We start from the raw sequence: 12,989 nt of genomic DNA on the forward strand, positions 1-12,989 counted from the left end.
CTCTTTGCCCAGAGAAACACTGGAGGAGGAAATGTCCTCTTGAGCCCTGATCAAGGCTGAACATTAAAACTGCGCTGGGCCAGGCTCAGGAAAACAAGAGAAATCAGAGGAAAGGATCTTTTCTGACTCTGGCTCTCACCTTAAATGTGAAGGTGCCCCAAAAAGCTGCAGTGCATCCCCAAGGAACCTTTTCCCAAATCAGAAAGCTGGAGAGACAGGGCCTGGTGATGGGGCCCCAGTGCTGTTTCTCCAGCACCATCATCCCCGTGCTCTCCTCCCTCCACTTGCAGCAGGTGCTGCCCCAGGGATGTGCTCTCCTGCGGGCACACAGACCCTGGGGATGCTCAGCCGAGGGTTGCAAGGACACTGAGCACATCAAGAACGCAGCCAGGGGCTGGAGATCCCCGTGCTGGCTTTAAAAACCAGCTCTGAAGGGACGCCGCTGTCCCCCTGCCCCTGGGTGACACAAACCCCACATCCCAAAGCCAAGATCCACCCCAGCCCCTTCTCCCGGGCAGCTCCTCGGGATTCATCCCTTCCCTCGGATTCCTCCTTTCCCAAAACCGGCGCGGCCCCCGCCGGCTCCTCGCACTAATTTTAGCTTTCAGGCACGGCAGATACGATGTCATCAAAAACCAAAAGTAACTCCAAAGGACCGCCCGGGAGAAGAGCGGACAGAAGTGCAAGAAAGTGGCAACAGCCAACCCCAAATCCTTTCGATTCTACAACAAATAAACCCTGCCCGCGAAATGAAAGGGCGATTAACGTTTTGTGCGTTTCACTTCGAATTTTTTTGTTGTTGTTTTTGTTGTTTAATTGACAAATAGAAAAGGCGGCGGCGGCTGGGCTTGATCCGGGCAGGGATCGCACAGAGCTGGTAGGGAGGAAAGCACCCGGGCACTTCTCCCTCCATTCCGCCAGATTTTTTTGTTGGATTTCCAGGACTACAAGGAAAAAAAAAAAAAAAAGCTGCCATTTAAAGGGTGTTTCCCCCTCTACCGCTGAAAAACGGGCTGATAATTAAGGCAAAATTTAGGGAATAAAAATTCAGATCTGGTTTTATTTATGCTACATTTCTTTGAAGAAGAAATAATAATAATAATAATAATAATAATACTCGTGAAAATATCCAAAACTTGAAAATTTTACTTAGAATAAGGAAAAACAGAAAAAGAGAAAAAGAACAAGGTAAAAACTTTGAATAACTTTTACAAGATTTTCGTTTCTTTCTACCCTTTTCTTCTTGCCATGCACTTGAAATATCTGTGGTTTATGTACGGTAACTTATAGATTCATCACGCTGATGAAAACCCTTTCTCCTGCGAGTATTTACCGGTTTCTCTTTCTTATATATTTTAATTTTGCAGTGATTACTTCCCAAACATTTGCTTTCTACAAAAGAAGCCGCAGGAGCACCCGCAGTTTTTGCTTTCCGGAGAGGATGCAAAAATGAAACAATTCGGAGAAACCGATCCATTCCCCGTCAGAGCTTTACAAAACCCAACAACGGATAATTTCCCTGCTTCCCCCAAAAAAAACCGGCTCAAAGTCCTGTTCCTGCTCCGGCAGGGTTGAGCTTTTCCCGGTGCCGCCGTTTGCGGGATTCAGGAGTGGGGAAGGAGGAACCGGCTCTGCAAACGCATCTCAGGGCAAAAATAATCGCGGGTCCGAGAGCTCCGTGGTAGCGGGGGGTATTCCTTTCTTCTTTTTTTTAATTTGTTTTTTTTTTATTTTAGTGGTTGTTGGTTTGTTGAATTTGGAGGGGATGTTGGGTTTTGAGGAGGGGTTGTTGTCATTTTTTTTTTTAATTATTTATTATTACCTGAAAGAGGCGCGGCGCTCCAAGCAGGAGCTCACCCTGGGCAGTGGAAAAGCATTTCCCAGGGCAGCGGGGAGGCTCCCTCGGGGCAGCCCAGCGCCAAGTGCGGCAAAAGCAGCGGGGCCGAAGCGAGAATTCGCTTTTCTGGAGCAAGGGGTCGGGCAGGAAAGGCAGAGCGGCCATCCCGAGCAGGCCCCGCGGGAGCGGCGGGGACAGCTCGGCGGGGACGGGGAAGGGGACGGGGAAGGGGACAGGGAAGGGGACAGGGAAGGGGACAGGGACACACAGCCCTCCCGCCCGCGGCTTGCCCCAGGACAGCCGATTTCATGGCTCTCCGGTTGTGGGTCACAGCCTGGGGGCAAAGGGGACACGGCCGGGAGACGCCGGAGAGGAGCCGGGGGTCAGGGCTGTGTAACTCAAATCACACGGGTTCATCCTGCCATCCGTCTCGGCGGAGCTGATCCCTCAAGAAGGGGCTTTTCCAGAGGGTAGGGGCCGGGATGGATCCTGCTGCGGGAGCCCCGGGGGGACGCGCAGTCCCCGGGCGAAACCGGCGGGGCTGAGCCGGCACCCCCGGGCAGGGCGATGCCGGAACGCGGCCGGTCCCTCACCTCTGCGGGTGTGTGCGGGCGAGGACAGAACACTTTTAAGACAAATTAAAGCCCGAACACCCTCTCATGTTAAACGTGACTCCCCCTGACCGGCCCTGCCCGCTGGCCCGGCCCGGCCCCCCCGGGGCTCCCGAGCCGCGCCAAGCGCGCACGGTGACATCGCAAGACGGATCGGATTTTACACGGCCAGCAGGAAGTACCCGAGAAGTCAGACCTTTATCTCCTCTGGAAAACGTCGTGCGGACAGACAAGCCGCAAACACCCTGAAATCTTGCGGCAGTTTCGGGCTTCCCGGCCAAGCACCGTTCCCGTTCCGGTGCCGGTGGGACCCCTCTGCCCGCGGGAGGCGGATGGGAACAAAGCCCCGCCGTGTTTAGAGCTTTGTCCTTCGAAGCAGCCCAGACTTCCAGTGCTCGGAAGGTATTTCGTTTTTGAAACTGTTTTCCTGTCCATCACGGGACACCGGTGCGTCCCGGCCGCGGGACGCGTGTGACAAAGCATTGTCACATCAAAGTCTCGTCGGTCGTTTAATTCCTCGTCCCTAAAAAACACAGTATGGCTCTTGCCCTGAGTGTGTTCCCCATGGAAACGTAACGAACAAGCGCTTTGGGGATTACCTGGACGCGTAAAAAAACTTTTTCTGGAGCGCAGAAAACCGGCGGGTCCGAAACAAGAGCAAATAACGCGGCCGCTGCCCGGGGACGGGGAGAGGGCGACGGGAAGGTCGGAGAACTCCCCCATCGCTCTCTGTTCACCAGCGAACCCAGCACAGTTACAAGCAGAGGGAAAAAAAAAAAAAAGTTACAGGCAGGGTAAAATTAAAGCTTTTAATTTATCTGCCCAGCTCCCAGCTTTCGCTTCGGCCGCGGGGGGAAAACACTTCCAGCACCCGAGGTGCAAGAACCACTGAATTGTCAGATTCCAGGCACGGAGCCCAGGGCAGGAGGGGAAACTCCACGGAGGCATTTGCTCTCCAAGTCCTCCTGCCCGAATCACCCCACCCGAGTCACCGATGGAGGCGGAAAGAGGCGACCGGGCCAGCCCCGGGCGCGCCCCCCCGGCCTGCCCGGGAGCGGGGCTGGGGCGCCCAAAGCGAAGCAGCACCGGAGAGGTTTTACCGGGCTCAGCCCCGATTGTCCTGTAAGAAAGGCAAGGCTCTGTGGTGCTGCCCGGCTGCTGCGCTTCGTGCTGTGCCCCGACACCCGGCCGCATCCGCGCTCTCCCTCCGGTTCGCACGGAGGGAAGGGGCACGATTATTTCCTAAATGCCCGGCGGGGCGGGCTGGGAGCCGGCAGCGGTGGCGGGGGCGGTGGCAGGGGCCACCTGGCCCGGTACCGGGCTTGTCCCGCAGGAAGCCCCGGGCTGGCAGCGCAACGATCCCGAGCACCGGGCACAGGAGAGGCCCCTCTCCAAGGCCGGCTTCGCCTCAAGGTCCAAACTCTTTTTTTTTTTGACGGCCGGAAAAGGCGAGCTTCGTTAGAGCTTGAAAGGACCAAGGAAAAAGAAGAAAATTTAAAAAAAAAAAAAAAAAAAAAATTAAAATGGGGGAACTGAAGGGGGGAAAAAAAAGGTAGGAAAAAAAGGAGGTTTTAGCTGCGGCGGAGTGGAGTGCCTGGACAGCTCCGAAGCCTTTTTTCCTCTCTGCAGAATTCCAGAGGAGAGAAAGCAAAACCTTCCCTGGCCCCAGCCGCCCCCGCTAGCCCTCAAACGCCCTCCTGGAGCCCCGGGGGGACCCCGACACGCACGGCGATCCCGCCGGCAGCATTTATTCAGCCGGGGCTCGCCGGTTCGCTGCAGCCATCCCAGTGGCTTGGAAAGAATTACTGCCCAAAGGACTCAGGGGAGCCCTCGGGGACCCGCGGAGATCCCGGGGTCCCGGCGGCTCCCGGCGCCACGGTGGGAAGCGGGAGATTGGCACCGGTTCTCGCAAGGAAACCCTAATAGGCTATTTCTGGACTACTGGCTCTTAACAAATCTATAGCACCTGAAGTGTTAGCACTCAATTAGTGACAAGGTTTCAAACCCCAGCGTTTACTGGCGAGGTATAAACAGAGTCCTCGGGAGATAGCTGGGAATTAGAACGGGAGGGGGCTCTGGACATCTTAACCGACTGGGATTAAGAGGAAAACTTTTTTAAAAGGTACCATCTCTGTGTCTCTAAACAGTCCGAGGTGTCGAAAGCTCCGAGAGACAGAGGATGTGCCCTCTGGAGCTAATTGCGGGGTTGGGAATTTTTTCTCTTTGTTTGGTTGGTTTCAGCAGGAAAAGTTTTTGGTGTATTTTTTTTTTTTTTTTTTTTTAAGAAAAAATAGAAAAAAAAAAAAAAAAGCCCTCACTAAACCCAACATTAATCACATTTAGCAATCCCGGAGAGAAGCAACGAGCGGCTGTGGGCGACAACCCTCTCCTGCGAGAGGCCAAGGCAGGCTCAGTCCCGAGGGGGCAGCGAGAGCAACCTGCAAACAGAGTGAAGCCAGCGGGGGACAGAACAGGACACCCCCACTTTCCCCTGACAGCCAGAAAAAATAGCAGCGAGTTTTCACTCTGTCTCCCCCCCACTTACACTCCTGGGGCCTGGGTCTGTCTGCAGAAAGTGTTTTAGGGCGCGCCTCGGGGTCCAGGCTCGCTTTACCCTCCCCCTCTTTTTTTTTTTTTTTTTTAATGATATTTAAACGCGATCAAAAACGTGTCCGCAAAAGTTAAAAGTGATGCGGGAGAGTTCGGGGCCCCCAGCCGCGGGGACACCCGGACAGGTCCCCCCGGGCTGGGCAGGACCCTGCGGGCTTCGAGCAGTGTCCGGAGCTGGGGGAAGCTGTCGCCTTTGTCCCTTACGCTGGACAGCCGGAGCCTGGCTTCAGCGGGCTGCTGGAGAGCCCCGGGAAAGGGAGAGAGGGGGTGGGAAAGGGGGGAGGAATGGGTGCTGAGCCCCGACCCGGAAAGTCCGTGAGCTGCTCTACGTCAGTAACTTATTCATCAATCAGCCGGACACAGAGCAGACCTGGCCTCTCTTTGCGGAGTGTTTGCTTTTTCACCAATTATTGCGGCCCTGCAGCTCTTTTTGTTGATACAGTAGTTCTAAAAAGTGCTAATGTTCATTTATCAGGGGGCCGAGCCCGGGACTCCCACTAGTTGTGATTCTTCCAAAAATATAAACACCAAGAGAAGGGCTAAGGCTAAAGCCCCCATTTGTTTCTAAACTGCAGTATTAAAAGTGATGCATTGTTGAAGATAAAGCGGAGATAACGCTGTCTGTCTCCAATGAATGTCTCCCCGACGCATTAATGACATTCCAAATGATAGCTCCGGCTTATCGTTCAATTAATCACTTCCACCCTCTGCAGCCGGGCCCACATCGATCGGCAGCCGCCGTGTGACCGGGGGGCTGGAGGGAGCCCGGCAATCCTCAATTAATCCCGGACTGGCGGCCGGCACCTCCCGCCCCGCCGGGATGCGCTCCGGGCCCAGGTCCGGGTTCCCCGGGCACAGGGAAACCTCCGGGGCAGGAATTGCCCTGCGAGCTCCAAGCCTGACCCGGGAAGGGCGTTTTGGCCCGGGATAAAGGAAGGGAGGGCTGGAAGCCGCTTCTGCCATCCCGCAGGATGGGGATGACGCCAAGGCGAACTGGGCTTGGGGAGGGTCGGGATCGATTCGTTGTTTCAGCCCGTATCTAACCTATCCCTCTAAGCTCGTAATAAAAAGGAGGCAACGAGGTTCAGAAAGCCCGCGGAGGGCCAGGGGTGCCGCAAACACTCTGCAAAGTACCTTCGCATGCCCCTCTCCTGAGGCTGCCTCCACATTCCCGGGGCACTTCACCCTTCCTCCTGCAGCAGAGGAAAATCCATCCCCCGGAGTTATTTCCCAGGGAAGCCTGCAGGAAACGCAGCCGCGAAGATCGAGCTGGCCGCTTGGCCGACCCCTCCCCTCATTAAATCGCAATATTTCAGGCCTCCCCCGTTCTCAGGGATCGCTCCGACTGTCATCGCCAGATCCGGGGCTGGTTCGCCAGCAAACCGCTCCCAGCACAGCCCAGCGGCTGCGGCGCCGGGGATGCTGCGGCTCCGGGCAGCACCGCCCGCAAAAACATCCGAAATTCAACTCCCCGGAAGAGAGCCGGGGGTGCCAAGACACAAAACCCCGGGGGACAGCGGCGGGTCCGTCCTGCTGGGGGTGGGCAGGCGCTCACCTCTCCACCCGTCCCGGAGGGTCCCTTCCTGCGGGAGGAGAAAGGATTTGCACAGCTGTGACCCCGCCGCTTCCGAGAGCGGGGCTCAGCCAAGGGTCCCCCAAACTCACCGCAGCCCTTTAGGGTTTCTCTGCTCTGCTCCCACCGAGCCCGTCCCGTGCCTCTCTCAGCCGGGCGCTGGAGCGTTAAAGGAGATTCTTTATTTATTTCTAATTGTTTTCTCGCCCCCCCCCCAACCCACAGAGCCCTGAACCGCCCCTCCGCAACCTGCGACTTTGCAGCTAAGGTTTATTTCAGCGGCTCCACGCGAGTTAAATGAATGAGCCCCACCTCTGCTGCGTGAACACGGGGCCATCGCCCACCCGAGCTGCGGGGACCCGGCCGGGACAGCAGCCCCGCGGCCCCTTGCTTTACTTAGTCCTCTCTTGCCCCTGTGGATTTTGCAACACCTTCACCCGCGCTTGTTTTGGATTGACTTTTTAAATTTCCCCCCCACCCCCTCAAACGGTGCTGCGTTTTTTGTTTGAAAGTTTTACAAACAAACGGGAGGAAAACCCAATCGGCATTTCCCTCTCCAAAGCCAGGCAGGGGCTGCTCAGGGTCTCTGCTGTCAGCTGGACTTTGCAATCACTGTGCTGCTTTAGAAAATCTGTATGAACCCTGAGCGCGGATTTCCCCTTGAGCGCGCTTCACACAGCAGTGAACTCCCGTTTTTTAGTTCCTGCCATCGGATATTGCAGAATACTAAAAACGAAACCTCCGTTCTCTCGCTTAAAAAAAAAAAATATTAAATCAGCACATATTTGGTTGATGGTTTCCTCCCGGCCTGTTTATTTAATCTGACTGTATGATAGATAGCATCAGATAGTGACTTTGTACGCATTAGGCCATTCTTTTTTGGGTTTTTTTGGGTTTTTTGGTTTGTTTTGTTTCAAATGGATGAACAAACCCTCCGCTGCAAAGCTGGATAAATGCAGTGCCGCCCCTTTAAAAGAGCGGAGCTGTTTTTGAGATGTATTACTATATTAGGTGACATGGAACTTTGCATCTCTCATACCATCACCGCAATGTTGGCCAATAGAAAGCTAAAGTCACCCAAAAACTGCCTAGTCCCTCCTTCCCTCGCCTTATGGTCCGCTCCTACCTGGCCGCAGTGCACAAGTCAGGGCTACTCTCGGGAATGCTATGTGCCCCCTCCGGGAGCCCACGCTCCACCACTGCTCCACCTTGGCTGCTCCCCACCTACTTTTCCATGACCCTGGGCTGCGGCCGCTGCCCCGCTGTCCTCCGCAATGTTTCCTAGCCCTGTGACAACGACCCCCTTCTCGGTGAAGGATATTCTGAACCTGGAGCAGCAGCAGAGCGGCCTGGGCTCCATGGAGCTGGCGTCGCTGGCCTCCCCGTCCTGCATGCTGGCCACCTTCAAGCAGGAGGCGTTCAGCGCCGAGCCCCCGGCCCTGCCCGACCTGCGGGAGGAGCTGCCCGAGCCGCCCCCCGGCAAAACCACGGCCGCCTTCCCCGGCTCCTACTACGTGAAAAGCTACGTGGAGATGGACTCGGCCAAGGAGGCCAAGGCAGACAAGAAAGGTAAAGCCAAGTGCCGCTGCCCGCGCAGGGCTCGGAGAGCAAGGGAGGGCAGGAGAACGGGGATCCCCTGTCCCCCTCGGCCGGGGGTCCCCAGGGCTGCGGGGGACAGGGGACAGTGCGGGGCTGCGCTCGGCGAGCGGCAGCATCTTTATCCCGTGCGGGCCCTGCGGGAGCGGGGCTGACCCCAGCGTGGGGAGGGTCCCGCTGAGCCCGGCCCGGAGACCCCAAGGGGACGGGCAGAGCTGCAGGGTGACACTCGAGGCCTCGCGTTTGGATAGAAACCAGGCGACAAATGCGATTCCTGACTCGCTCGGGGGTCGGGGTGGGTTTCAGCACAAAGCTACGAGCGATAAATCCAGGCTGGGGCACAGGCGGGCGGGACTCGCATCAGTGCACGGGGCACCGTTGTTTTCAAACAAAAAAGACGGAAAATTTGCTGCAGAGGTACCTAAAGAGCGGGGCCGGGCCGGTCCCGTTGCTGCAGGAGCGAGTGGCCACAGCGGCCTGCGAGGCCGAGGAAGAGCCAAGGCTCGTTGTACCCTCTGTATTAAATACTGATTTATAATTTTTTTTCACGATTTTTTCCTACCCCTTTTTTTCCTTCGCCCGTTTATTTTGCTGCAGAGCTGTGTTCCCTACACAAGAGCCTGGAGCAGGAGAAAAGAGACCTGGAAGATCCCGAGCGCCCCAGACAGAGGAAAAGGAGGAAACCTCGCGTCCTCTTTTCTCAAGCCCAAGTGTACGAACTGGAGAGAAGGTTCAAGCAGCAGAAATACCTCTCGGCCCCCGAGAGGGACCATCTAGCGAACGTCCTAAAGCTCACCTCCACCCAGGTGAAAATTTGGTTCCAGAATCGAAGGTACAAATGCAAAAGGCAGAGACAGGACCAGACGCTGGAAATGGTGGGGATCCCTCCCCCGCGGCGGATCGCGGTGCCGGTGCTGGTGCGCGATGGGAAGCCCTGCCTGGGGGAATCTTCCCCCTACAGTTCGCCCTACAATGTCAGCATTAACCCCTACAGCTACAACGCCTACCCCGCGTACACCAACTACAACAGCCCCGCCTGCAACGCCAACTACAACTGCAACTACCCCTCCATGCAGCCCATGCAGCCCTCGGCGCCCGCCAACAACTTCATGAACTTCGGCGTGGGGGACTTGAATTCGGTGCAAACGCCCATCCCGCAGGGCAACGCGGGCATCTCCACCTTGCACGGCATCCGAGCCTGGTAGAGCCGCCCCGCACCCAGCCCGCTGCCCCCGCGGCTGGAGGGGCTGCGGCCGCGCCTGCGAGCCGGGCTCGGGACATTTCCAGGCTTGGGGACGGTTCAGTGGAGCATCCCGGCGGATCTCACCAGTGTGGTGGCCGTGGACGGGGCGGGTTTCGGTATTTCGTGCGGGGCCAAGCAAGCACCGGCGGGGGGATGCCCGCATTTCCCGGCCCCCTTCCACCCGTGTCTTCACCCTGATAATTCCCCTCCTTCCTTCCTACAAACCAGCCGGTAATTTCGCGTGACTTGTTCCCAACAACATCCAGCCAAGCCCTGCAACTCTCTCTTTTTTTTTTTTTTTTTTTTTTAACTTTTACTCTATACTAATTATTATTGTCATCCACATTTAATTTTTGCACTTCCCGTACGGTCCCCCGCTGTTCGGTCAGTTCGGCATCTCGGCACCCCCAGGTGTCCCTTGCGAGGCTGCTACTGCCGGCCTGGGCAGGGATGAGGACAGACAGACTCCCGAGGGACACAGACACTCCGAGGTCCCGTAGGGTTCTGCACTAAAACGTGAGTTAGCATGGAAATGCACTGTCCGCCCCTTCGTACGTGTTGCCCTTTGCTGTACAAGCTGACGGAGATCAGCGAGCTGTCATTAAAGAGAGTGGCTGAACCTCGGCGTCCCTGGCGTTCTTGCGCATCCCGGACACGCCGGGAGCGGGGCCGCCCGGCCCGGGGGCTCTCCCAGGCCCCCCTCCGCGGGTTTGTGTGGCCCGCCCGTGCGCTTGGCATTCCCGTTTTGCCGCCTGCAAATGGTATTTGTACCTTAAGGAATTTTAAAAATTATTTTAAAGCCGCTTTTCGAGCTCCCAGCCTGGCTAAGCAGCGGCCCGTGTCCCCGTTCCCAGTCTCCGGGAGCTCGGGCTGATTTATTATTGCCTGTGCAGAAATCACTGCAAGAAGAAGTGCCGACACCCCAAGTCATAACCCAAAGTCCCCAAACTGCCCCCAACCCATCCGCGGGAGGTTTCCACAGCTCCTGCACATCCTGTCCCCATGGGGAGAGGCGCGAAGGACCCCCCGCCTGTCCCCAAACTGCCCAGGGACAGCGAGCAGGGCTCCCCAGCGCCCGGCTCCTGCCTCTCCTCTGCCTCAGCCCCAGCCCCTCGGCCGCTTTTACGGTAGTCGCTATCAAATGTCAATTATTGGGAGTGAGAAACAACAAACATTGTAATTCAGCGCAGTCACAACATCCTCTGAGAGTGTCTGAGGCTGTCCGGCCGGTGACAGGGCGATTAGGGGGACCTGCAACCCCTCCTGCCTCGGCCCTATCGGCCCCATCAGTAAACAGGGATGGAGACAGGGTGGCTGTGGCCCTGGGACAGAGGATGAAAGGCTGCCGGGGAATGGAAGCTGCCTGCAGCCTCTCTCCCTCGCTCCCAACCCCACACACCCCGCGAGGTAGGATTGCACCGATAAGGAGCTCCCACCTCCTTCCAGTCCCTGCGAACGCAAGAGCAGCGCCGGGTGCTGCCCACCAAGCCCCTAATGCAGAGCGGAGTGCAGACCCGCCTGGGGCTCAGGGCTGGGCAAAGAGGGACCTTCGGCTTCGTCCCGAGGGGAATCTGCCTCGGGGAACTCACCCCACAGAGCCACCGGGACATGGGGTGTGTGACAAAGGGGACCCGAGTCTGCCAGCCCGAAGCAGGGGGACAGGGCACCTGGGCAAGGCAGAAGGAAGCAAAGGCCACTTCCCCTCGTTTGGAACCATCCAAGGCTCCATGAGGGCTTTGCCTTAGGAGGACACAGGATCCAGATGGGAGAGAGGCAGCAGAGCAAACGCCCTGCCTGAAGAGAGCCACGGGTGTCCCAAGAACTCCAGGAAAAGAGGCTGGAGAGGGGCAGGAGAAAGCCGGGTTTAAAGTGATGCGTGGTGGGGGCAGTCACAGTTTGGGGCCACAGTTTGCCTGAGCTGTGAAATGGTCACAACGGTGCCACCATGCCACTCCTGCTGTCACCACTGCAGAGCCCGGCCAGGGTCAGAGCACACGGGGAGCCCTCAAAAGAAGGACAAGTCCTGAGTTTCCATGGGGGCAGGCATTAAGAGTTAGCTGAAACTTAAACTTTCAGAAACCGGCCCTAAGCAGAGCCCTTCTCTAAGTGGGCAAACAAGACAGACAGCAGTGAAACTTCAGAAAAAGCCACAGGAAAAAGTAACTCCCCACATCAACACAGAACCCTTTTCACACACTCCCCACATCCTTTCCTTTCCTCAGACACCGTTATTTTCTCCAAACATGTTTATTTTCCTCTCTTAATAACTCAGAGCTACAGCTATCAAGAAATCCGACTGTCCCGTGGGATTTTCCCTGCAGTGGCTGCTCTGAGCACCAGCTTTGGGTCTGGTCTGATTTCCAGGACTGAACTGTGCTCGTTCCCAGCAGGGTTGAATGTCCCACAGCTCCTGCTCACACATTCCCCTCCTCCCCAGGCTCCCCTGTTCCTGCGGGAATTGCAGCACGAGCAGATGCAGGGCAGGGTGAGAGGGGGCTCGGAGCAGCAGCTGGAGCCCTGGAGCCGGCTCAGAAAGTGATTTAGGAGAGGACACGAGCACAGCTGGCTGAGGCCAGGGGGCAGCGCTGCCAGGGCACAGCAGCCACGCTTAAAGACCTTCCATTAGCTGGGTGAATGGGAGGTGCAGGGAGAAACAGGAGGAAGGACCCGATGCCTCAGATTTCAGCTTTTGTGTTTTTCACATTCTGAGCTGCTTTAGGGTGTGGTTCTGAGCTTCACATCAGGGGATGCTGAGCTCTCTGCACAGAGCAGGGAGACAAAACAATTCCTGCTCCAGCTGGGCACCAAGGACAAATGATCCAAAGCTCAGGCCCAGGAGCACAAACAACGTGGGCTGGAGAGAGAAAAACAAGCAGGATGGGAGTGCATGGGCTAAAGCTGGAATGGGACAATGAACTGCAAGGTGCAAATGGAGCAGAGCTGATCCCAGTGAGAGCCCCCGGGAGCGCTCGTGCATTTTGGGACCATTTTGGTTCATCTTGGGTGCAGCCCTGGCTGGGCTCTGGTGCTGCCCAAGGTGGATCCATGGAGGCTTTTAATAAATCCCTGCTTTATTCTTTAGCTCTGTCCAGCCTCGGTTCTAGGCCAGCCTTCCCAAGGTATCAGGACCCCCAGCACGCTGGTACCAGGGGGCTCCCTGTGCTCACAGACCCCATTTCTCCTATTCCAGCTCAGCCCCACAGCAGCTCAGCCCACAGGGTCAGGCGGGGCAAAAGGTTCCCCCAGGACTTCCAGAAGCACCGGGGCTGTGAGCCCAGCCCTGTGAAAGGCCCAGAAAACCCGCACGTATCAAACCTGGCCAGGTCCTGTCTGAGCCTGGAGCGTTTCCCATCTCCAGAGCAGCACGAAAAGCCTGTGCTTAGGAAAGGTCGATCCGAGGAAGTGCAGGATCCTGGCGTTTCCCCAGGGAATCTGAAATCAGGGATCCTCCCAGTGCCCGGGGGCATGCTAAGGGGTGTAGGGGAAAAGCTTTTAATAAGATTTGCACTTGAATTTGAT

At 56.8% G+C, this 12,989-nt stretch overlaps 1 protein-coding gene across 1 annotated transcript; it reads left to right on the forward strand.

Annotated features, from left to right (window-relative positions):
- Positions 1–7,905: 7,905 nt before the first annotated feature.
- Positions 7,906–9,432, forward strand: NKX2-5 (NK2 homeobox 5). The gene is made up of 2 exons (XM_053991536.1): positions 7,906–8,200; positions 8,825–9,432. Exons 1-2 carry the CDS (start codon positions 7,906–7,908, stop codon positions 9,430–9,432), a joined length of 903 nt encoding a protein of 300 aa, XP_053847511.1.
- Positions 9,433–12,989: the final 3,557 nt, after the last annotated feature.

This window comes from Vidua macroura, chromosome 15 (assembly GCF_024509145.1).
Source record: "Vidua macroura isolate BioBank_ID:100142 chromosome 15, ASM2450914v1, whole genome shotgun sequence".
Lineage (NCBI taxonomy): Eukaryota > Metazoa > Chordata > Aves > Passeriformes > Viduidae > Vidua > Vidua macroura.